Source organism: Micrasema longulum, unplaced genomic scaffold (assembly GCF_059751315.1).
Source record: "Micrasema longulum isolate JH-2025_06_02 unplaced genomic scaffold, ASM5975131v1 h1tg002833l, whole genome shotgun sequence".
Taxonomy (NCBI): domain Eukaryota; kingdom Metazoa; phylum Arthropoda; class Insecta; order Trichoptera; family Brachycentridae; genus Micrasema; species Micrasema longulum.
The window spans coordinates 23,102-46,372 of record NW_028279957.1 but is presented as its reverse complement, the minus strand read 5'-3'; the positions used below and the strand labels follow the sequence as shown (position 1 = coordinate 46,372).

The following is a 23,271-nucleotide window of genomic DNA, read 5'->3' as shown; positions in this document are numbered from 1 at the left end:
TAAGGGCCCAACCCCCAGGGGGGCGCTCTTCGTAGACCTATAGCATTATTTTCTCTTTCTCTTTCTCTTCCTAGAAAATAAGTCCAGGGGAGCGCGAAATTCAAATCTTGCCAGGGGCGCTCATGACCCTAGTTTCGACGCATGTTGGTGAACAAGCATTGCATGCGCCATATTATCCAAATTGCAAATATTGTCAGCTAGATGCACAACTATTATAAGTCGCATTTTTAACAAAAATCAGATTTTTATGTTTTTATGTCCGCCAACGCCGTGCAGAAGTTTTACAAGTGTATTCATAATATTTTATTAATAATTATATTTGTGGAGGAGTATTTAGAAGTGAATAATGTTTTAAATTTTCTAGTATTAAACTTTGCAGTTAAAAAGACCCATATTATGTGCAACAAATCCTGTTCTGACCCCGATCACACTATAATAATGGGCCGAAGATTGAAAAAGTTGACAGCTTTAAATACTTGAGAGTTCACAAAACCGGGGATGGTGGCATGCACAATGAGCTTGCAAACCGCCTAGGAATTGCTAGAGCTACTTTTAACATCATGCCTGCTATCTGGAACTCTAACTCAGTCAAAAAGAAATGTCAATTATTTAACTGTTGTATAATGCTAGTACTTCCTATATGGGTGCGATCCAGGCACCTTACAATGTCGAGCTTTTGAGTTTTGAGTGTAAGTAATTGAGAAGAATATTTCTATAAGATGGTTCGATTCCATAACTTACATTGAAGTCTGAAAATGGACGCAGCAGCCTCTTATAACGAGCGTTTTGAGGGTGCGGTGGTGGACCTAGTATGGACGACACGTGCTGAAGTTGGGTCTTCTTCACACTTACGGGCTCTCGCCCTCCTGAAAGACCGTCGATGACGATCTAAGGGACGCGGCATTAACATAGGAGGAGGCGAGAGTACTAGCTGGCGATAGAGTCTGCTGATGTCTACATGCTTCACTTTGGAGCAAATGTGAAGAAAAAAAAAGAAAATAGTTCTGCATCCAGCCAACGATATATTATTACTTTTACTATGAGCATTATTATTTATTATTTAAAGGTACATTGGGTGGAGCAACTGTCACGATAGTGTGGCCAAGTTGTTGCGTCAACATTACAGCCGCCCTTATTTCCTCCCTGAAGCGGCCGAGAACAACGCCGTGGATTGGATATTCATGGGGGGACCTGGTGATGGAGCTCAAATGCACGTGAGTTTAGTTATTTTTCATTTTGATTTCACTCGATTTCCTTTTTCAGGTTCTTTACCAGAGAGTAGCCATAGAGCCATAGATTCTTGTTCAAAAAAATCCACCTAGTGGTGATTGGCGCGTTCGCCTACCATGCCTGAAGTCCTGGGTTCGATTCCTGGGATAGTCGACATGAAACATCTGTAAATAAGATTATTCCTCGACTGGCACTTGAAGCGCAAGACTAATCACCTTACCTTCCTGTGACAGATGATCTAGATACGCTGCATTTACTTTACAAAAAAAATATTTACTAATAATTGTTTACTATTTTGTGTACCTTAATTTTATTTTTAACATACAACATAGTAAAAAATACTTTGAAAAATCTTAACAAAGATTATTCATTATAACTCTCACTATACAAAGTATAGCATATAGTATGCCAAGTAAGCGGAAAAAACGAATAGTGTAATATTCTATTAGTATTATTTTTATTTTTGTACCGTGTTACTTCAAAACCCCGTAAAAAGACGTTCCTGTGTTATAATATTAAGTATACCAGTGGCAAAAAACTATTCTTAATTAACAGTTATTCAATTAGCCTGCCTACCCTGCGAGAGGCCTCGGGTTCGATTCCCGACATGGTTAATATGAAATATTTATTAAAAAGAGGTGTTTTCACACCAGAATATTTCATAGTCCCTGTACTGGTACCTGAAGCGTAAAACTGATCATCTTACCTTAATGTAACAAAAAAATCAAGATAGGCTGCAATTGGTTTAACAATGCAGCGCCCTATGCACCATTAGGTGCGGAAAGGGAACGATCATGATGATTATGATTTAATTAGCGAAATGATTTATTTTTTTGTCAATATTTATTTAATCAAATGTATGGAGCCCACTGAACAACCTTACTTAATCAATAGATGAAAAAATACAGCATTCCAATTTCTAAAAACGATATTTAGTTATTATTAAAGAATCTATTTATCCTCGCTTTTTTTGTATTTCCTTTGAAGGTCGATAACGTGGTCCACCCGTCCTGGCAGGCCCAGCTCAGGGGCCGCAAGCGCTGGCAGCTAGAGCCCCCTCCGGAGTGTTACTTCTCTTGTCGGGGCCTTCAGGCCACCGTCAGCCCCGGAGAGATCAGTAAGAAATTAGGAGAAATTTTTACTTATTGTTTTGTTTTGCCGTGTGTTGTTTGTTTTTCTTGTTGTTGTTTCGGGCATCACTACAGCGCATTTCATAAGCTAATGTCACTTTTGGCGTTTTAATGAACATACCTAGTTTTATATTATTAATCTGTGAATCGGGTTGTGGTCCCGTGGCTAGTGTCTCGGACTCACGGCTCAGAGGTCCGTGGTTCGAATCCCACTCTACCCCAACTTGATTCCCATTTTCTAATAGTGAGTTATTTCCAACTCGTTAAAAATGGCCCTCAAAATTAAATATTTGGGTAAATCGTAAGAACGAAAATTGTATTTTTAAATTTAAAAAAAATTAAAGCATTTACTCTGTGGTCAAACATTTTGCTAAATGTTATTAAATATTTACCGACTTTTCTATGTCTACCGGTAGACATAGAAAAGTCGGTAAGTGGTTATATACAAATGTTTAATAACATTTAGTATACCTAGTTTTATTACGAATTTTTATATACCATAAATACCGAATTTACATACAGTAATGGGGCGCTTAATCAACGCACTATTTCTTTAAAATGTCGACCCTACCGTTTGTATAAAAAGGAATGCTAAGTGGCTCAATTTTAGTGTAAGCTCGCATAAATAATGTAAGTAAAAAAGCCCGCCCAATTTACCTGTGCATTTTACATTGACAATTTCTTGTATATACAATATTGATAATTTTACGTGGGTAATTTATTAGAAATGTTAAATTAATAATTAAGGACATTTAATACACATATAATCCGAATGAAAACATAATTATAGGTATAAATGAAATTACATTTTGTGAATTTAAAGGTCTCTATTTGCATTTTATAAAAGTTTTAAGCTAAATTTTTTAATGTTATCCCATAAAATACGGTTCCTATAAAATACATAAAATAATAATAAAACAATATAAAAAACGTTTTAGAAGATTGGTAACTTTTTGTTTCTTAATTATCAAAAATTGAGCAACGGAAAAAACCTTCATATTTTTTTATATTTCATTTTTTTGATAGCATAATATTCAATGCGATAAGGGAAATGGGAAGCCAAAAAAATATTTTATACACTTAAATTGAGAATTTGGGGTGGGGGTAGCCAACTGCACCAAATTGTTATTTTTTAAACGTCTTCACGAAACAGCTTAATTTGTAAAACGGTAACAGGTTGCTATTTTCGTTTAAAAAAACGAAATGCCCACCTCAAGTACACACCTCACTTCCAGATGGAAAAAGCGAAATGAGATTGTTCTAGATTTATTTCCCTAAACCAACTTTCAAACTTTTACTTTTATTCATATATACAAATTTTTCTTACAGTTGTTCTTGATACAAACCGTTGGTATCACAAGACAGAAATATTGCCCGGAGAAATAAGCATCACAATTGGAGCAGAGTACGATTGATCAAATAGGATCAAAATAATCCCCGCTAAAAATATTCTATCGTTTTTTATGCAAATTGGAAATAAAGTAATATTTCGTTACCGTGTTTATCAGATGCACATTACTGATTATATTTCCACATTAGTTGACCGATAACTTTGTTTTATATCAAATCAAAAAGAAAATCGATTTATGTCCCTGAAATTGCAGTCATTAACGTACAACTAAATTAATACCCGAGAGTGCATATATATTTAATATTCCTAACTACCGTATACGTCACAAACCTTTGAAAGCTTAAAACGAAAACATCATAACTATATAATTTTGGAGTCAGAATATAAAAACACCACAACTATTTTAATTTATTTTTACAATATTATTTCAGTTTATTAATATGATGATTTGAAATTGTGTGCAACTATTTTAGATCCGGGATACGTTTTTGAAATATTTATTTGTTAATAATATCTTATGCAGAACATGTATTTACTTTTCTGAATAATATTTACTTTGAACTCTCACATAACACATAGTATATATACTTAGGTACGTGCATATTTCATGTGTTTTTATTTTTTCCCTATATTATGTGTCTTGTATCAATAAAAAGAAATCTGCTTTCTTCTAGTTCTTTTGTTATTTTCCCCGTAATGCTTTTACCTACTCCGAATAGTATTTTTACTCTAAGATAGAAAACAAGGATCACTTAAAATATGCAAAATGTTTATTTATTAATACCAGGGGGGGGCTCAGAGGGGCTTGCGCGAGCCCCTTGTTAAATTCGACTTGGGCCGGCGAGCCCCTTGTCAATTTAAAAGAAATCAATATTCTCAGATCAAATCAGTACATAAATTCAATTTCAGTGGATGGTTTAAATGTATTATGAAACGTAAAATTTTGTTGCCTTTTGAAATTTTTTGAGAAATATCTGTTTTTTGTGTATCCGTTTTTTGTCTATACGGTAAAGTATTATGTAAAAGTGGATAGTTAGAACAAAATGATACACCTCCTCCTTACCCCTCCCTCATCACACGAACCTCCCCTCCCAATCACCTCCCCCCGCGATCCCCTTGTTAAAAAATTGGTAGCCATCCCTATTTATTGCCTTACTTTTAAGTGTTAAATGGATATAACAATCTCAGATTTATTTTAAATCGCATTAATTTAACGTCATATTATATGTTTGTTTTCGTACAGTTTTAAGATTATTTTTATTTATTTACGTAGTTGCTAAAAAACATCCTTAACATCCTTAAACAGCTTTACATAGTTGCTAAAAAACATTGTGTTAAGTCGGAAAATATTTTTTGCTACAAAAAATATAGAAAAATATTAATGCTTAATTCATTAATTCATATTATATCAGTTAAAATAAATTGTGTCCAAGAAACATTAATTACCTAATCCTTCTCCTATTTTTTTTAGCAACTATAAAATTAGATACGTTTTAATCGTATAATTTATAATGCATTTACATTAATAAATATTGCGAAGCATTAAAGATTGTTCCGTTGTATTTTTTTTTTTTAGAATAATTTTAATTTTCATGTATTTTTATAATACCTACATGCTATTTTAATTGCCTTTATGCGGGCACATTTATTGGCATTATTGTTTTACTCTATAAAGTCCCTCAGAAAACGTGGCGTAACCTCGGGTTACATTAAGCATTAGACGACATATTTTGAAATACAAATATTTAGAAACCAACATTTAACACTTATATATGTATATATGTATGTACTGTTCAGTAATCTATTTTTCATAACTTGTTAAAATAATCATACAATTTAGGAATGTTATATTAAAATAAGACTTCTTTTTTTTTTCAATAAGAGAGATATATTTATCAAGTCTTGTATTCTAAATCGACTTATGTGACATCATAGCCAAACAAGAGTTAAATAAAAATTTGCATTATTGTGAAATGTTTTTTGTATTTAAATGTTTATTTGCATCATAGTTGCCGACTCAACCGAGCCACGTGTCGTTGATAACCTATTTAAATCAATTATTTATTTTATTTACGGGCATGTAAAAATGTCAAATTGTATGTGTATACATAAATTACAATATGTATCTAAAAATGGTTGAAATAAAGAACGACGTTGGGACAAAGGAGAAACACATCAATAGCTTTATACGAGCAATAAAGAAAAAAAAATAAAGAAAAAAAAAATGGAAAAAAAAATTAGAATTCAAAGAAAAAATACTGAGAAGAAAGAAAAGTATTTGATGTCATTAAAGTAGGACAAAGAATGAGAATCTGTTAACTAAATAATGACTAATTTAAGCAAACTTGTTGATACGGTAAAAAAATAGTCGAAACCGTAATTTATAAGTTTTATGGTTTTCAGGTGTGTTTAAAATTATGGAGCTTGTAGTTCAGGACCAAAATATTAAATTAAATAGAATTATTTACCGATTATTCAAAATATTTCCATTGCATCCTTTTATTTTAAAATGTTTGCTTAACATTTTTGTTTAATAATAAAAAGTTGCTTTGCTTTTTATCCAAATGTTTGTTTCTGTTTAGTTTCCGTAGTTACTGGTTGTGTTCGTTTGAAATAATGTAAACATTCATATGACGTTTACAAATAAAAATATTACATACCCAATAACGCACGCAATAAAATTTATGTACATAGATACAATAGTAAAGAGGATATTATTTGTAGTTTTAATAATATCAAACATAATAAGATCTGAAAAATCATTGAATATCATGCAAAGCACTGAGCTCGGTTGAGAACAATTCTAAATCAACCTCAGAATGCCTACAGGCGCTTTACAAAATAACATTGATTCGGGTACCCGGACACTCAAACATCAATGATAACCAGGCAGCTGATGAGATGGCAAGGCCGGAAGCTAAAACAGCTCCAATAGACTATACAAAATACTGTGGGTTACCCAAATGTGTTCCTCGTAATGAACTTAGATCATGAGCCCGGAAACAGAGCATAATGCTCTTGAAAAACGTACCTGGTGAGCACCGTGCGAAGGAACTAATAAAGGGATACTCGCAAAGGTTTGCTTTCGGCCTAATAAAGCTCAGACGAAACCAAATGTGGATTATCACTGGGGCCCTCACAGGGCGCTGCAGATTGAATAAACATCTTGCTAGAATGAACCGCTCTAAAACTTCTAGGTGTAGGCTCTGCAGTGCAGATGAGGAAACACCTATGCACATTGTATGCACCGCAACCTGAGGATGTTAAAGAGCTCGCCTCCTACCTAATAGCCGGATACTTCATGGATCTGGGCTTGGAGGGGTAAATTAAGCAAAATGAGAACTCTCGCCCTCCACACAGTATCCAGGCTCTTTAAAAAGACCTGGGCTCGGAGAGCGATAACTGATTCGCGGACCCGTCACAATAGATCCCCATTTCAAAGAATATAAGAATAGAATAGAAAACATCCTGCAATTGATTTAAATTATCGTTTTCTTCAAGAAAATACTCCATCAACCATTTCATTGCCTTGTGATTAACCTATAACTTACTTTTTTTTAATCCACCCTTCCTATGGCGGCCTCCGTGGCGTAGTAGTTAAGACGCTTTACTCACGCATGGAAGGTTCCGGGTTCGATTCACGGTGAGAAAACAAAAAAAACATGGGATTTTTCTCAAGCCTAGGTATTCTGCGCTATTATTTACCACCGTAATTGGGCTTCCTGGCCTTTTGTGGTAAAAATAATATAATAATAATAAAAATAAAATGCTGTAAGTGCTGATTTTTTGACACATTGGGACCCTATTTTATACCTGATCTTGACCAAGGGTGTGAGAACAGTAAGTTACATTTTTTAAAGGCTATTTAATCCAAAATTCAGCTGCTTAAACCGGAGGTCGATCTCTTTTCCTTAAAGGAGAGCGACTTCCTTCCGGTTTAAGCAGCTGTATTTTGGATTATACCCTTTAAAAATATGTAACTTACTGATTCTCACACCGTTTTTCCTCGAAGTTGCAGAGAGGAACAAATTTCATGTTAGAAATCTTAGTTTTTTGTTGGCGCCGATTATTTTATCCTTTGCTTAATCCACATATAATATTTGCGATACTCACTTGATCTTAGAATAATTTAATAGTAATCATTTCAAAATTCCTCTCAAACATAACCATAATTCACGTTTCACGTTTAATGATGGTTTAGTAGTACCAAACATATGTAATGAGTATGCTAGTTGAACTCTTAATTATTTAGTACATAGAATTTTTAATTTATTTCCAAAATAATTTTAATTTAACACATCATGTAATAAGAGCAAAATAAGAGAGTGGCTACTCGATCAAAAGTTAAAATGTGAATAGTTATTAAATAAGATTATGTGTAAATATTTTTATTTTTTAGATACTTTTTTTTCTTGCATTAAAAAATATATATACTAGTATGTATGTATACTGATCTTTAAGTTTGTTAATTATATCTCTAAATTCATTGTTTTTTTTTTAATTTAGGTAGTATCATATAAGTTAGTATTAATTTAAATCTCCACCAGCAAATCGCAGAAAGTTCCTTGATGGGATTTTAATTTTCGGTAAAAAATTCAATGTTTAAATTGTACAATATATTTCAAATCCTAATAGCTTCTTTCTTACTTATCTTTCTGCCTGTTAATTATATCTATAAACTCATTGTTTTTTTTATATATTTTTTTATTTAGGTACTATCATTTAAGTTAGTATTAATTTAAGTCTCCACCAGCAAATCACAGAAAGTTGCTTGATGGGATTTTAATTTCTGTAAAAAATTAAATGTTTAAATTGTACAATATATTTTAAATCTTAATAGCTTCTTTCTTCCTAAAACTTGTATAATCAACAATAGTAGATGAAAGTAAATAGCCTCTAAGTAAAGCAACAGGTGATAATTCTAACCTTGAATATTAAGTCATGTAAGTTTTTTGTTAGAATTAAAGAAAGGTAATAATAATTATAATTGCGATACCCTAGCTAGAGATCATATAATTTATTGTGAGGATTTTTTAATGCCCGGTAAAAATAAAACTGGACTCTTAAATTTCACTAATATTTTTATTAATCTGATAATGTAGCATTTAAACAAATGTCCACCAAATTTACATACATAATGGAATTTAACAAAAAAAGTATAAATTGACCGAATTTAAAAAATTATAAATCGACTGAAAACTTACAACGTTACATCGGTTGCCTACGCTCCAGGAGTAAAAACAACTATCTTAAATTATGAATTAACCATTAAATATTTATTTTTTAATCAAATGATTTCAAGTCAAATTCGTCTCAAGTAAAAATTAATATGTTTTAATATCATAAAGATGAATGTAAATTTTAAAACTGTGTATTTCGAAAATTAAATTGCGAATTAAACTTAATTTTGTGCTTGTTAAAAATGATTAATTAAAAACACTATCTATAAAAAAAATATATTTTATTACCTTTAATGTATTCATGTTATAAACTGGCTTATGAACAAGAAATTTTTAAATCGTCAGGACCTAAAAGAAAAAATGTATCTATCTAAAATATTAAATAAATAAATCAAAATAAATTCATGAACAAGGTACGGTTTTTATACTTGATAGCATAGTATACCAAGCTGTGTTTGTGTATTTTAATGAGCCAGTCTAATTATTTTTTGAGTTGATAGATGCCCGGAAGACAGAAATCGTTACGAGATAACAGGATTGTATTTCATATTTTTTTTCCAAATATTAAGAATAAAATTAAAATAAATATTCTCAAAAATTGAAGAAACGTTAATTTTGAATAATAATAAAATCTTCAAATAAAAGTTTGATAAAAACACATAATAGACCAACACATAAAATATTTCCTTTCAATAAAAACAAAAATATGTATTCCGTAGAAATGATATAATTGATACACGAGCGTTGATAGCGAAATGCAATAAACTTACAATAATTATATCTTCAATAAAATCAGTAGCGTTAAACACTTGAATTCTTACAGACTAGGGTAGCAGCATTAAAATATCACATTTCTTTTGTAAAACATCCTTGTAAAAACTTCTGTCTGATACAAAAGCGGTAAAAAACGTAAGTATTTTGAAGCCAAATTGTTTAGGACACGAAAAGTTAACAGGAACACGACCAACCAGAACCGAAAGATAAATTTTTCTGAAGATTAATGAGATCAGTTTCTAGCATAGTATTCTCGATTGCGTCTCCCTGAAAACAAAATAAAATTTTAACATTTCACAAAAAATTGAGAAATTTGTTAATTTTAAAACTGAATTTAATTTATACAATTACTTGAATTTCCCGCTGTCCTCTGATTTTTCTAGCTAGTGTTATAAAACATTCTTCAATATTGACATTTTCCTTGCAAGAAACTTCGAAAAATGGCATGTCGAAGTCATTCGCAATCTAAAAAATAAATATGTGCACATACCAATAATTAGTTTAGAAAAATAATTTTATTTATAAAAAAAAATACATAAAGTCCTCGAAAATAAATTATATTACTTTTGCACGTAATCATCACAATATATTTTATGCAGATTAATTCAAAATCAAACTGATTATATATTTATTTAAAAGCGGGCACATATTATACCAACATGATTACATCATTTTATTTAAAAAACAGTAAATGTTTTCAATGCTCGATTTAATATTATATATATTGTTAAAGTTATTTGAATATGACCGTCCATTCTTGTTAGAATCTAGCTAGCGTTGAAGCGTGTAAAGTTCACCTGAACTCCTCGTTCTTTGTCAACAGCTCTTTGTGTTCCCGTTACTTCACATTTATTCCCTGCCAAAACCTTCATTACATCTTGTGGTGCATTCTAAGGGAAAACAAACATATTACAAACGATTTCTGACAAAGTTTACACAATATTGAATCCACGTACCATATGGAAAATTTCTCATTTTTTTAGTGGGTACCTCTTGTATATTTCGAAGCCAGTATGATAAGTGGTTGAATGATTCCAGGCTAGTGACGTCATACATTAGTACGATTCCCATTGCTCCCCTATAATATGCTGTGGTTAATGTCCGAAATCTCTCGTGCCCCGCTGTATCCCATATTTGAAGTTTTATTGGCACACCATCCAAATTAATTATCTTCTGTTTAAAATCAATACCTACAATTAAAAACAAATCGCTAAAATATCGCATATTTTGACAGCCTTAACAAATGCAGCATTGTTGTAAATGTTTTTTTTTAATAAAATTATTTAATATATGCTTACCTACAGTTGAAATATACGTATCATAATAACGTTCATCGCAATACCTATGAACAATACACGTTTTTCCTACATTAGAATCACCTAAAACTAATATTTTATACGTTGCAGCGAAATCCACTGCCATTTTCACTTGTTCGATGTTTTCTTTATAATATGAACTTCCTTCTTGCACCTTCTTGGGCAATATGTTCTAGTGTTGCCTTGTGAAGAGAAAAATCATTACGATTTTCAGCGTTCTCGCAAATTATTTAAGCCCCGCATCTTTGACATGAAAAAATCTTACATACTGGCAACCTTGATTAAATTAACAGCATGTATAAATGCCTTTTTTAGTAAGTTAGGTTCGATATTTACTCAGTAAAACATGTGTATTATAGAACAAAAGCTTTAAAAAACACAATAAGAATATAAAAATATTTTGAAAGTGTTTTTTTATTTTAAAAATTTAATTCTAATTATGAAATCCGCATATTTTTTAAGAAACATTTTTCATTAGTCAACATTATAAAAAAAATTATTACAATTAGAAAGTTTTAAGTTTACTTCATTAATAATTTGTTTTATTAAAATAGACAGTTAATACATTTGAAATTACAAAATACTAGATATGTTAATTGAAATTATTTGTCGATTTTAAAACGATTTTTTTTTTAACGTTTGTGATACCTACATGTAAATGTTACAAAAAAATATTTCCGTTTTGAAAGAATTTAACTACTTATTTTATGTTCATTTACTATGGTTTTTACTATTCTTGATAATATTAGCCAGAAACAAACAATATTTTCAAATGTTAAATGGAAGCAAAACAATATTACCGAAAACAAGGCAGATAAATCGGATAAAGGTTTATGTTCTATGTATTTTAAAATTGTTTCACTTACAACATCATAGATTTTAAAATAAAAATAACAGCAATTGGAAATAAACAAAAATCGCAAAAATAATATGCATTATTGAGAAAAACACACAAAACCTTGATAGGTATATTATTCTAGAGATAAAGATAATTTATGAGAATTTATTTATATTTACATAATAAAAACTTAACATATTTAGATACAACAATAATTATTTAATGGATTATATTTTCCAATAAATTTTGCAACGTTTTGTAGCAATTAATTAATAAATATAATTTTTTTAAAAGTGTTACAGACAAAGAAATTAATAAAAATCATCAAGGTCTATATATACATACTGCAGTCAGATAAATATTTAGATATTGCAAAAATTATTCCCTAGTTTCTTATACATGAAAAATTAATAAATGGAAATTATTCGTTGAAGGGAGGGGTCAAAGATTGTATGCCTGATCAAGGCCGCGAATACAAACGCTATGTTCATCTTTATATATCGAGACGGTAATAAGTCAAATCGACATTAATATCCGAAACTGTGTTTATCTAATAAATATTAAGTATCTTTAGCGGTAACCTGTAATAGAACATGTTTAGAAACAAAAATTGATACATATAATGTTTTTCACAAAGAAAACTTTATTTTACTTAAATTTAATATAAATGTTAACTTCCCATTATGATACGGGGCCTGGAGCTGCGACAATATCAAGGGACCATAAGTTGACTCAATAAAGTCTTTAAAAGTCATTTTTATAAAACATTTTTAAAAAACAATTGAAGATTTCTGATGAGCCATTTTTCAAATATTTTTATTGCAAATGTGTATTTAGCGCAATCCTTGGGACAAAGATAATTGATTAGTTTCAAAGATAACACATTATGCTGTATTTTTACGTATTTCAACACCGAAAGCATTTAAAATCAATCATGACAACGCCGGCGCTTGCGCGTAGTCATACATTTTCCACTGACACATAAGATCCTGTTTTCAGCCAATATGTTTTAAAAGAAAGTCCAAATAAAGGGGAAAAAAATCTAATGTAACTAGAATGGTAATGAAAATAGAAGACGAAGGTATTATAAATTACATTTACATATATATTCGTCATAAGGACCATTTCCCTATCCGCACCCAGTGGTGCATAGGGCACTGCGTTGGTGCTTCAATTGACGTGTATCTTGATCATTTTTGTTATAATTAAGGTAAGGTGATCAGTTTTACGTTTCAGGTTCCAGTCCAGGAACAATGAAATATTGCAGTGTATGCCTGCCTCTATTATTTATAACGCTATAAATATTATAGTGTTAGATTATTTTACTTTTGTAAACTGAAGTAAATTAATTGGTTAAATCATTTGAGATTTGAATTTAAAGATGAGGTTCCGGGTTCGATTCCCGAAAATGTTGATATAAAAAACATTTAACACCGTTTTTAGTACATTATTCTACTTACCCTGTTGGCACTTAAGAGTAATTTTTAATAGAATATGAAAGACAAACCTTTTCCATAAAATTTTACGAAACGTATGTTTCTAGGCTCCGATTACAAAGGGAAGTTAACAGAGTTATCTTCGACCGTCTAAAAAGAAATACCGATACCGATTTCTTACAAATATTCGCATAAACATTTCAAGTATCTTTGTCGGTAACCTATATTTTAACATGTTCAGAAGAAAAAAATGCACGCATATTCTCCTTTTCATACAGAAAACTTATTTTACTTTGTAGATAAAATTTAAGTGTAATCGAGAACCGCGGGCTGCACTATAAAAAACGCTGCATCGATTGCGACGTTGCCGTCATTCTCAATATTTTTTTTAAGTAGGCACCTAGTCAATCACTTACATAATAGTCTACCCTAATTCTGAATCTATGGTTTTTAGTCTTAACAGAATTTGACATTTGACGGCGAATTCAAAATTCTAGTTTAAAATTTAAATAATTTACTTTCAGACAAGTACAATTCGTTTAGCTATCTTCATTAAATTGGCCATGTGTTACTTTTAATTCTGTCTAAATTTGGTGTATTCCAAACATATTTATATGATAAAGTGATGGCTTCACGAAGAATTGAGGTTACCTTGTGATATTCATATTAAGTTAATATAATTATTCTTTTTAAATCGTTATAATACTAAATAAAATGCCTCATTACAGGTATTAAAATGCTTTAAGAAGTTACATAAAACAAGTAAATCAGTTTTTAGTGGAGACAAAGCTGCTTTGAATATCGCCAGAGTAGAAATAAATTCGAAATTTAAAGAAAATAAGGATATTTCTAATGAAAAAAAAATTAATGAGGTAAATATCAATTTAATGTTTATACTTAAGTTAGAAAATGTTTAAATAACTTATCAATGTTAAAGGCTGATTAAGATTATTGCTTATATTCCCAAATTCGAAGCTGTATTTACCATTCTTCTTTACCATTCTTCTAGATTTTTGTAATCCAGGTTTTTTTTAAGGTAATGAGAATTTTTCATAAATGAAAAACTATTTTCTGAAAGAAGTAAACAAGAGAAAGACCAGTCAATTATAAGATGGGGTAGTTTTATTTTTTTAACCAATACAAATATACTGTTTTATAGAGATTTTACTTTTTTTTCTTCATTTTACATGCTAAAATCTATCCTAAAAATCAATAATGTAGAATAAGTGGAACTATTCATTTAAAAAATCCCAAACTTTCCGAATTTTCACTAAAACAACATATCTACATATTTTGTGATAGGAATGTATAGACAAGTTGATTAGCGTTAGGAATAAAACATATAAGTTTACTTTTGCGTAAAATTATTATTAACTGTTTTTTTGCTATATTTTATATGCCTACATATTCCTATGTAGGTAAAGGTATCTTACTTCTGAAATATTTTCATATTACACAATAAAATGATAATCCAATCCAATTCGACTCCCTGCAACTTTGCACATATTTAGTTTTGCAAAAAAAATATTTCACCAATCTATGGATCTCGCATAGAAAAATCGATTTCCGTCAAAAAACACATTTTGTTTTTTTGTAGGTATTTTGCTTTGTGAAAACTGTCCTCAATAATTATATTATTAAGTGCAAATAAGAATAAAAGAGAACCGTCAAATTGAATTAATTTCTCTAAAAGTGGTTCTTTACAAACCTAATTTACTTTCTCTGATTTAGTTTTTTTTTTAAAGAGCACATTGAAAATTTAGAAATAAATTTTACATTGTAAAAAATTAAACCAGCTTCACTATTTTGCATAGAACATTTTTTTTTTTTGCTGTCTTAAAAATAAATATAAAAAACAGCATTTTGTCATAAACATTTTCATCTGATATTTGTCTACAATAAACAATGTTAAGTTTGCCAATTTATATTTTTGAAATCCAATTCCTTCTTGTTATCTCCTGGTTGATTGCCATAACATATTTTAGTTAGTACAATTGGGACACAATGTGGAACATGAACTTAGGACAACTGTCATTCAAGCCGTGGAAAAAAAACCTGGAGTTTATGGTAAGACAGTTTTATTATGTACCTAGTATTTAATAAGAATGAAAAAATAATTGATGACTGAAATAATTATATCATGTATGGCAAGTTAATTAACAGTATCTGTTTTTTCTGTACAAAAATAGAGTACTTATAAATATTTTTCCAAAGAGCCAAGAAACAATTTGGTAAGACACGAGTAGTTTGATTTTATGTTCAAAGCATATAAAATACTGAAATGTCAAATATATATATTTATATATATAATACTTGTATGAAATGTATTAACATGTTCCTGTTCTCTTAACTTTCAGAAGCGAAAATAAACCCAGATACTGTCAAATTAGATAATATACCATTCAATGATTGTGCAATTTTAGAGTCTGGCGATCCTACAAAAATTACAAAATAGTTCAATATGTGAACATCTTTAATTATTATTTTTTAACATATTTATAGTGCTTAATAAAAGTATTATTTCTTTGTATCTAAATTCCTAAAAATAAAAATATTATAGAATGCTAGTTTTCTTCTCTTCCCCTTCTTCCGATTTGACTTGGTTCACCGAGCCTTGTTAAGAGTTAAGAAAAAATTATAACATGTTATTCTTACTTTTAACTTCATTTATATACTTATGTTACACTGCTGCACTTGAGTGTATTGCTAATAAATGTAAAAGCCCATAGGGCGTATAAATAAATTAATATTGTTAAAAATAATAACACGGGGTGAGATATTTCTGCATCATGTCTGATCATGATGGAGATGGAGGTCTGTTAGAAAATGAAATCACTTTAATTGAAATGACTTCTTGCGCTTGTAACATGTTTATTTAATTTGGTCATTGCCTGATGTCACTGCAACATGTGTATATCTATTGTGATGGTAGAAAATCACACTAAACAAAGTGCAATTAATTACTTTTTTATTCTTATTCTTTTTTTTTGGAAAACCAACAGCTATATTTATCTTAAATATAAAACAAAAAAAAAGCTAATTACAGGCTTTCACAAGTAACATCACAGTAAGTTCAAAAATATTCTCGAACATAAAATGAACAGTAATCTAATGTAAATCTATATACAGGTGTTTGACAGAACGTTGAACATATGAAAATGGGGAGTAGGTGGGGTCATCTGCTACCTACTCAGCCCCAAAGATTTGACCTAGGCCACAAGATTTTTTTTTAAATTTTGGAATTTTGTAACTTTCATAACTTTAGCTCCTATAACTTTTTTTTTATGGGCAGATATGTTTTTTTTTTTTTTTATTAGAATCTTAATGGTTGATAGGTCTTTTTAAAATTAATATTTGTTCCATGTTATTGCTAGAATCAAAGTTATGGACCCTCAAACATAAAAAAATAGTTTAAAAAAAAAATTTAGCTCAACTTCAAATAAAAAAAAATCTATCTGCTTTGTGTAATCATCCCAGTAATAAGCCGTTTCATTATTTTCACCTTTGCATTGATAAATTTTGCAAAACATTTAACTTTCCACATAAGTAGAATTTCGTCAAAATGGTCCGGCTAGGTTATTAACAACAAATAACTCAAGTTTCGAAAAAAACAATCAAAACAAACTACATATTGTTAGAAAGCCCATACTCTAGAGATGTTTTCAAAAAATCAGAAGTCTTCCCTCACTTTTAGTTTTTTTTTTAAATGGAACGCGAAGTTGAGCTAAAATATTTTTTTTATGTTTGAGGGTCCATAACTTTGTTTCTAGCAATAACATGGAACAAATATTAATTTGAAAAAACCTACCAACCATTAAAATTCTAATAAATAAAAAAAATCAGATCTGCCCATAAAAAAAAAGTTGTAAGAGCTAAAGTTATGAAAGTTACGAAATTCCAAAATTAAAAAAAAAAAAACATGAAAAAAAATCTTAGGGCCTAGGTCAAATCTTTGGGGCTGAGTAGGTAGCAGATGACCCCCACCTACTCCCCATTTTCGTATGTTCAACATTCTGCTGAACACCCTTATATAAAAGACAATGTTCGAATGGTTGTCCTCGATGGACTGAATAACTACTAACTACTAGCTATAGATTTACGTGCGGTTTTCAGATAAATGTACATCTTTGCCGTGAGAAGCTTTAAAGCTCATAAAATCTTCAATTTACTAACTACAAAAAAAGTAAGGTGCGTAAATGTTTTTTTTATCCATCACCAGGGTTGCATTCGTTGAGAATCCGTATTCCAAAAAAATAGATGTATGCATAGAATTAAGAATAGTCCAGGAGCGTAGAATAATATTTGAATACATCGGACTGTGTCTAATAATTCCCCCACTATGCCCTACTTTCGGCGCGCGCATTCGTGAGGTCGCAGCAGAATATTGCTTGATGGTAAAAAAAAAAAACAACACAAATGTAAGGTAAAAAAAAGCAATCTGTCAATTTTTCTAAAATTTTATTGTGTACGCAGAAATATCGATTGACACAACAGAGTAGATAAGTAAAGGGTCATTTAATAAGAGTAATTGAATTAATGAACTTTAAACTTAAAATATAAAACAAATTTTATTTTACATATAATTGATATTTTTATATCATGTTAAAAAATATTTGATGTTTTGAAGATAATGTCAGTCAAATGTCCACCACAGAGTTGTTTAATCCGAGATCCAATTCCCATTAATTCTCTCATTAGATGAGCAAAGTCGGGTAAAAAAATTTACTACCCTGGCAACACTAATGAAATTTCCATTTTGTTTCTTCGACAATCTGATAGATGGAAAAAATAATTCAATTTTTAAGTAATGCATTTGTTATATACACATTCATTTGCTAATAACACATGAAATGTGATTGCATCCTGTTTCTTTAAATCCAGTATTTCTACACTTTAAAAGGACACAACACTGCATAGTTGAATTCAAATCAGGAGTTGCGTACTGAGTGACCTCTACAAAGAAACTAATGGGTCAAAATGTAAACCTACTCATTTATGAGTACTTGAGTCGCCTTCTGTTTGATGTGCGTATGCAGTTTCTGGACTTTTCTTAACACATTGTCGTCGGGACACGGCATTTGCCGTTTTTCGCGGACTGTCGGTCAACCGCGGGACACGGCAAATGCCGTTTTTGTCGACTGTCGGTTGTTGGCGGGAAACGGCATTAAACGGGTTTGTTATCAGCGTGAAATAAAACGCCTTGAAGGGTGATTTGCTACCTGGGGTGCTAGGCGACAGTCTGTCGACGTTATTTGAGATGCCTTGTCCGGATTGGCTAGTGTGCCACTTGTAAAGGCGTCGCCAGAAATCTAGAGTTTTATGCGATCTCAATCTCCAGTTTAGTTTGAGTCTTTCACGTATTGGACTATTTTTCATACCGCTCGCACTGTTTTGTTTACTGTTTGGTATTTTCTTATTTGAATATATTAGCATTGTATAGGACGTTACCCCTACAAAAATGTCTTTACAAGCCAATGATAGTGACGATGAAGTGTATGCCGACAATTTATCTAATTGTTCATGGAATGATGACATTGAAGAGTTGTCAGACAAAGAACCGAGTGATGATGAACAAATACCAAGACCTAGAACGTTTCACCGTCGCACTATTGAAAGTGATTCTGATTCGGAGACGAGCTCAGATGAGGATGTGGACGAGTGGTCATCGTTTGATAATCCTCCAGTTCTGGAATCGTTTTTAGGCCGCCGCGGTTTGAATTCAAATGTCCATTGTCCTCAAACTGTAAGTGATGCGATAGAGTTATTTATCGGTGATGATTTGTTTGAAAATTTTATAAACGAATCTAATAGATATTACCACCAAAACTCACATAATTACAAATTATATAAAAAATCGGGAAAGTGGAAAAATATTACTTTGAAAGAAATGAAAAAGTTTTTGGGGCTGATTATTTTGATGGGACAAGTTCGAAAGGATATTAGGGACGAGTACTGGTCTACTGAACCAACAACCGAAACTCCTTATTTTGCTAAAACGATGTCCAGAGACCGGTTTCGGCAGATATGGAAAGCGTGGCATTTTTCTAACAATGAAGAAATCATAGATAGTTCTGACCGATTATGCAAAGTAAAACCAATTATTAACCACTTTTTACCTAAATTTATTTATTTTTGATGATCAAATGTCAAATATGATTTCTTTGAAAATTTCGATCGAAAATATTATTTGGTTTAGAAATTGTGTCAATTTTAAGAAAGCGATATATTTTTGCGCTAATCGCGAAAAACACCCGCTATAGGCTAGAGTCTATTGTTCGAAGCGCCCGACTACAATGTGTTAATTCTATGGATGGATGTTATTTATTTGTGTGTAAAAAAAGTTTGTTTTTTAATTTTTACAAACAAAATTAGTTTTATATGGATCCCAATCAGGTTATTTCATTGAATTCCTTATAATTTCTACCTATTTATTTCTTTTTACTGGATTTTATGTTATACTAAAATAATATCAACTAACATTCAATGCATTTTTGGAATCGCATTCCTGACTAAAATGCATCCCTGATCAGAGTTTGACATTTGCCAAAAGAATTCTTTGTTTGAAAATGATGAATTATTTTATGTTTTGGAATTCAAACATAAACAAGTACGTGGGTACCTACTAAATATTTTAATATCTATTACTTTTAGATTTGGAATTCAATCATATACAAGGACCTACTTACCAATGAAAAGTTACAACATCTTTTTTACGTTTATCCGAACAGTTTTTACAAAGAATTTTTAGTAAATTTTTGTAAGTATACTTAATTATGTTTAATCTTAAGAGGAAACGCAGTCCGACTTTTCTTTATACAAACGTATTCACGTATTTTCTCTCTGAATTATGGCACTAGAGAAATGTTTTTTTTACAATAACAACAACAAACTATCACGCCGCTTCCTCATGAGGGTAGGCAGAGAGGATAAAATGCCACATCACACGTATCTTTGCATTCAGATCTCGCTTCCTCTGCATTCATAGATCTTCTCATGCACGCGCGCCGATTATTCTGACTTTTACCATGTCCCTTTTCAAGTATTTGTTGGATTTGGTCATACCATGTCTTTCACGGTCTTCCTCTATTTCTGCATCCATGAACATTCGCATTGTATATATTTTTGGCCGTTCTTTCGTTGTATATTCGCTCTACATGTCCAAACCAACGCAGAGCTCTTTTTTACACATTATAGATATATACCATTGGCGTGTCCCTATATTATATTGTTTTTTTTTTTATTATTACTATGGAAACTAGAACCATCCGAACCCGTAAAAAGTACAGTTTTATTTGCTATCTTCGGACGCACGGCGCACAAATATATTAAAAAAACACAAAACATACCGATACAGTGAAACGTCGATTTTGTCTATTCTAACAAAAGGTCTGACATGCAGTTGTCTTTTTCAAGACAGTGACAAGAAAACAATGTTCGAACACCTATTTATCGTATAGTATACGTACATATCTAATTTGGATTAAATACAATAATTGATATCAAACTTTCGATTGTGTTAATTTAATCTATTTAGCAAGAACTCAAATCTAGCCATAGCAAAGCATTGCCGGGTTCAGCTCGTCAAAAATAAAAGACAAAACACTACGAATTATTTCAAAAGCAAACGCCGCACGTCATTATGATTATTCTCAAATAAATCTATGTTTAATGATTTTGTTAGTACATTAAAATTATTAAAAGTTCGCCATAAATATGAATGTTGCCTATAATTAGATGAAACGAGAGGAATGTGAAGAAAGTTATTTCTTAGTACTTTGAAAGGAACATTAATATATAGTTTGCATAGTAGTTCATGACAGTCAATCGAACCAGAGGCAATTTTTAATAGATAAATTATATCAGCTATTTCACGACGTTTTTGCAGAGGTAATAAGTGATGTTTTTTACATATTTGAATATATTGATCGGGTTTAAACTAAAGTTTCAACCGGAAACACATGTACTTAACGAATATCTTTTGAATATTTTCAATGCGTGATATCTGCACATTGTACATGGGATTCCATATTACTTAACATGGAAAAGGTCTGAAAAGTACATATCGATGTTTTATATAAAATCACTCACATTTTTAATTTATCACGTGGAGTATCTTTACAAGTCGGATTGCATAGTATTAATGCAGTTGTAGTATGACTTAGAAATTTCCTTTTGTTTTAATTTTAATATTTTATCTCACAATAAATGTTTTTATTTATTATCGACGGCAATCTATCACCACGAAACTCGAATTGGACCACCTTAGAGGAATGAGATTAAAACTTTTTTTGTATGTGTGTTCAGTAAAATTACAGATTTTTTTTTAACATTTAGATAATAATTAAATGTTTAAAAAAATCATTATTTTACCGAACTCACATAAAAAAAACCTTTTAATCTCTATCCTCTAAAGTAGTCCAATTTAAATTTCGGGTGATGGATTGCCGTCGGCGATATGTGATTCAACCTCCGGGTAATAATACGTCACCCACTTATAGAGCCGAGCCGCCCATACGGACAAAAACCATTCTATGATTATCAATCACAAAGTTAGCTAGAGTTTACAGCAATACAACGGGCCGAGACAACTACTCAGGTCGAGAATTGCAAGCGCAAACTGAAACCATAGCGAAACCAACCAAAACAAACCCAAAAATCTGGAACACTTTTGCTCTATGCAATAGAGGTGAAAGGGCATCTCTATAAGCAGGTAGCGAATTATTACTCTGAGGATTCAACCACGATATGTTAGAACAATTATATTTTTAAATTCCATAAACTCTTGTTTTTCTATAAATAGGTACAATAAATTTTCCAATAATTAATTCGCTGAGAAGTTGAATAAAACATCCTTATGTAGAAATAAAAAACATGCATAAATAAAACCAGTTTTATTAGATTTACCTTTATTGATATATCATAATATATCGATCAAAAGCAACTTGATATTTTTATTTGAGACTAAATTACCAAATTACTTTTTGACTCTCATGGTACGAGTGGTTGTTAGGCACATAGCCCACACAGGTCTGCCCGTTTGCCTGTGCGGTTGGTGTCAGAGCATAAATAACTTATGAATTTGTTCACAGCGATGAAAGAAATTCATAATTTCTTTATTTTATGTTATTTCTAAATGTATTGGTACAATAAGAGTATAAAAAAGTAAAATGAAGTTTTATTTTTTATTTACTAATAATATGCATTATATTACAAATAGAAATATACAATTACATAGATTTTGTAGACCTGAACTTCTTAAAAGAACATTTTATTGATCTTGATTTAATTAATGTCAATGTCATCAAGAAAACAGAAGTCAATGATAATAACAAAATGGTGACCATAATTATTTTCGTGCTGAAATAATTATTCTGCTAACTTAAATATTTTTTAAAGAACATAATAAAGAGCATAACTTTTACTGAAAATTAAAGCTATACTGAAATAGCATTGTAGTTTTTTTCTCTAATTTATGCTGTTTTCTTATCAGTTTTAGGAAGAATGTGTGCAATATAACTTGTACAAAAATCTTCTGAATATTTTCATGAGATTCGGTTTTAAAGAAAAGCAAAACCATGAAACGGTGAAATTCAAGTTTATATCTGGTACATAATATTATTAAAGATTATATTGTACATACTTCATACTCAGGTAACCAAAGATAAACTTGAACACAGTAACAGGAAGCAAATTAGTGAGGTAGATAATAATATCTCAGGGAAAAATTTTGGTATGTACTATTAAAATATGTAATGTAAAGTTTGTTAAATTATTATTTAAAATATAAATGATGCCAAAAGAATATTGTTTTCTGAAAACAATTTCACTGTAAATTATATAAATCGTGACATAATTAGCTTATTAAGATAAACTTTGTAGGTTCATGCATATAATAATGAAGTTCTAATTTTATTGTATTGTTTGGATTTTTATATTATTATCTGTGATAATAGTTTATTTGCAATAAAAATATTATTTTTCTGGACAAATTTATGCATATTTAAAATCAACTCAAC

The 23,271-nt window shown here is 30.6% G+C and overlaps 3 protein-coding genes and 1 long non-coding RNA gene across 4 annotated transcripts; 3 read left to right on the top strand and 1 right to left on the bottom strand.

The window, feature by feature from the left end:
* Positions 1-1,066: 1,066 nt before the first annotated feature.
* LOC148271504 (uncharacterized) lies at positions 1,067-4,382 on the top strand (the record flags this gene model as incomplete). The annotated part of the gene is made up of 3 exons (XM_088241314.1): positions 1,067-1,214; positions 2,218-2,347; positions 3,690-4,382. Coding segments are annotated over 3 exons (364 nt in total), but the record flags the coding sequence as incomplete, so codon positions are not given.
* Positions 4,383-9,598: 5,216 nt separating this feature from the next.
* Positions 9,599-11,161, bottom strand: RabX4 (RAS oncogene family member RabX4). The gene is made up of 5 exons (XM_088241321.1): positions 10,964-11,161; positions 10,656-10,855; positions 10,463-10,555; positions 10,017-10,130; positions 9,599-9,932 (listed from the first exon to the last, which is right to left on the bottom strand). The coding sequence occupies exons 1-5, from the start codon at positions 11,085-11,087 to the stop codon at positions 9,840-9,842; spliced, it is 624 nt and encodes a 207-aa protein (XP_088097447.1). The 5' UTR covers positions 11,088-11,161; the 3' UTR covers positions 9,599-9,839.
* A 2,528-nt stretch (positions 11,162-13,689) lies between these two features.
* LOC148271502 (complex III assembly factor LYRM7) lies at positions 13,690-15,822 on the top strand. Its single transcript, XM_088241320.1, has 4 exons — positions 13,690-13,901; positions 13,984-14,127; positions 15,241-15,322; positions 15,613-15,822. Exons 1-4 carry the CDS (start codon positions 13,881-13,883, stop codon positions 15,708-15,710), a joined length of 345 nt encoding a protein of 114 aa, XP_088097446.1. The 5' UTR covers positions 13,690-13,880; the 3' UTR covers positions 15,711-15,822.
* Positions 15,823-17,367: 1,545 nt separating this feature from the next.
* LOC148271501 (uncharacterized) lies at positions 17,368-22,034 on the top strand. Its single transcript, XR_015825079.1, has 2 exons — positions 17,368-17,443; positions 19,907-22,034. It is a non-coding gene; the product is annotated as an uncharacterized LOC148271501 (long non-coding RNA).
* Positions 22,035-23,271: the final 1,237 nt, after the last annotated feature.

Coding starts and splice junctions, on each gene's coding strand:
- RabX4 (XM_088241321.1), bottom strand. CDS start 11,087: ATGGCAGTGGATTTCGCTGCAACGTATAAAATATTAGTTTTAGGTGAT. Junction 10,856..10,963: donor TACGTATATTTCAACTGTAG/GTAAGCATATAT, acceptor TTTTAATTGTAG/GTATTGATTTTAAACAGAAG. Junction 10,556..10,655: donor GGCTTCGAAATATACAAGAG/GTACCCACTAAA, acceptor GTTTTCCCTTAG/AATGCACCACAAGATGTAAT.
- LOC148271502 (XM_088241320.1), top strand. CDS start 13,881: ATGGCTTCACGAAGAATTGAG. Junction 13,902..13,983: donor TGGCTTCACGAAGAATTGAG/GTTACCTTGTGA, acceptor GCCTCATTACAG/GTATTAAAATGCTTTAAGAA. Junction 15,323..15,612: donor AAAAAAACCTGGAGTTTATG/GTAAGACAGTTT, acceptor CTTAACTTTCAG/AAGCGAAAATAAACCCAGAT.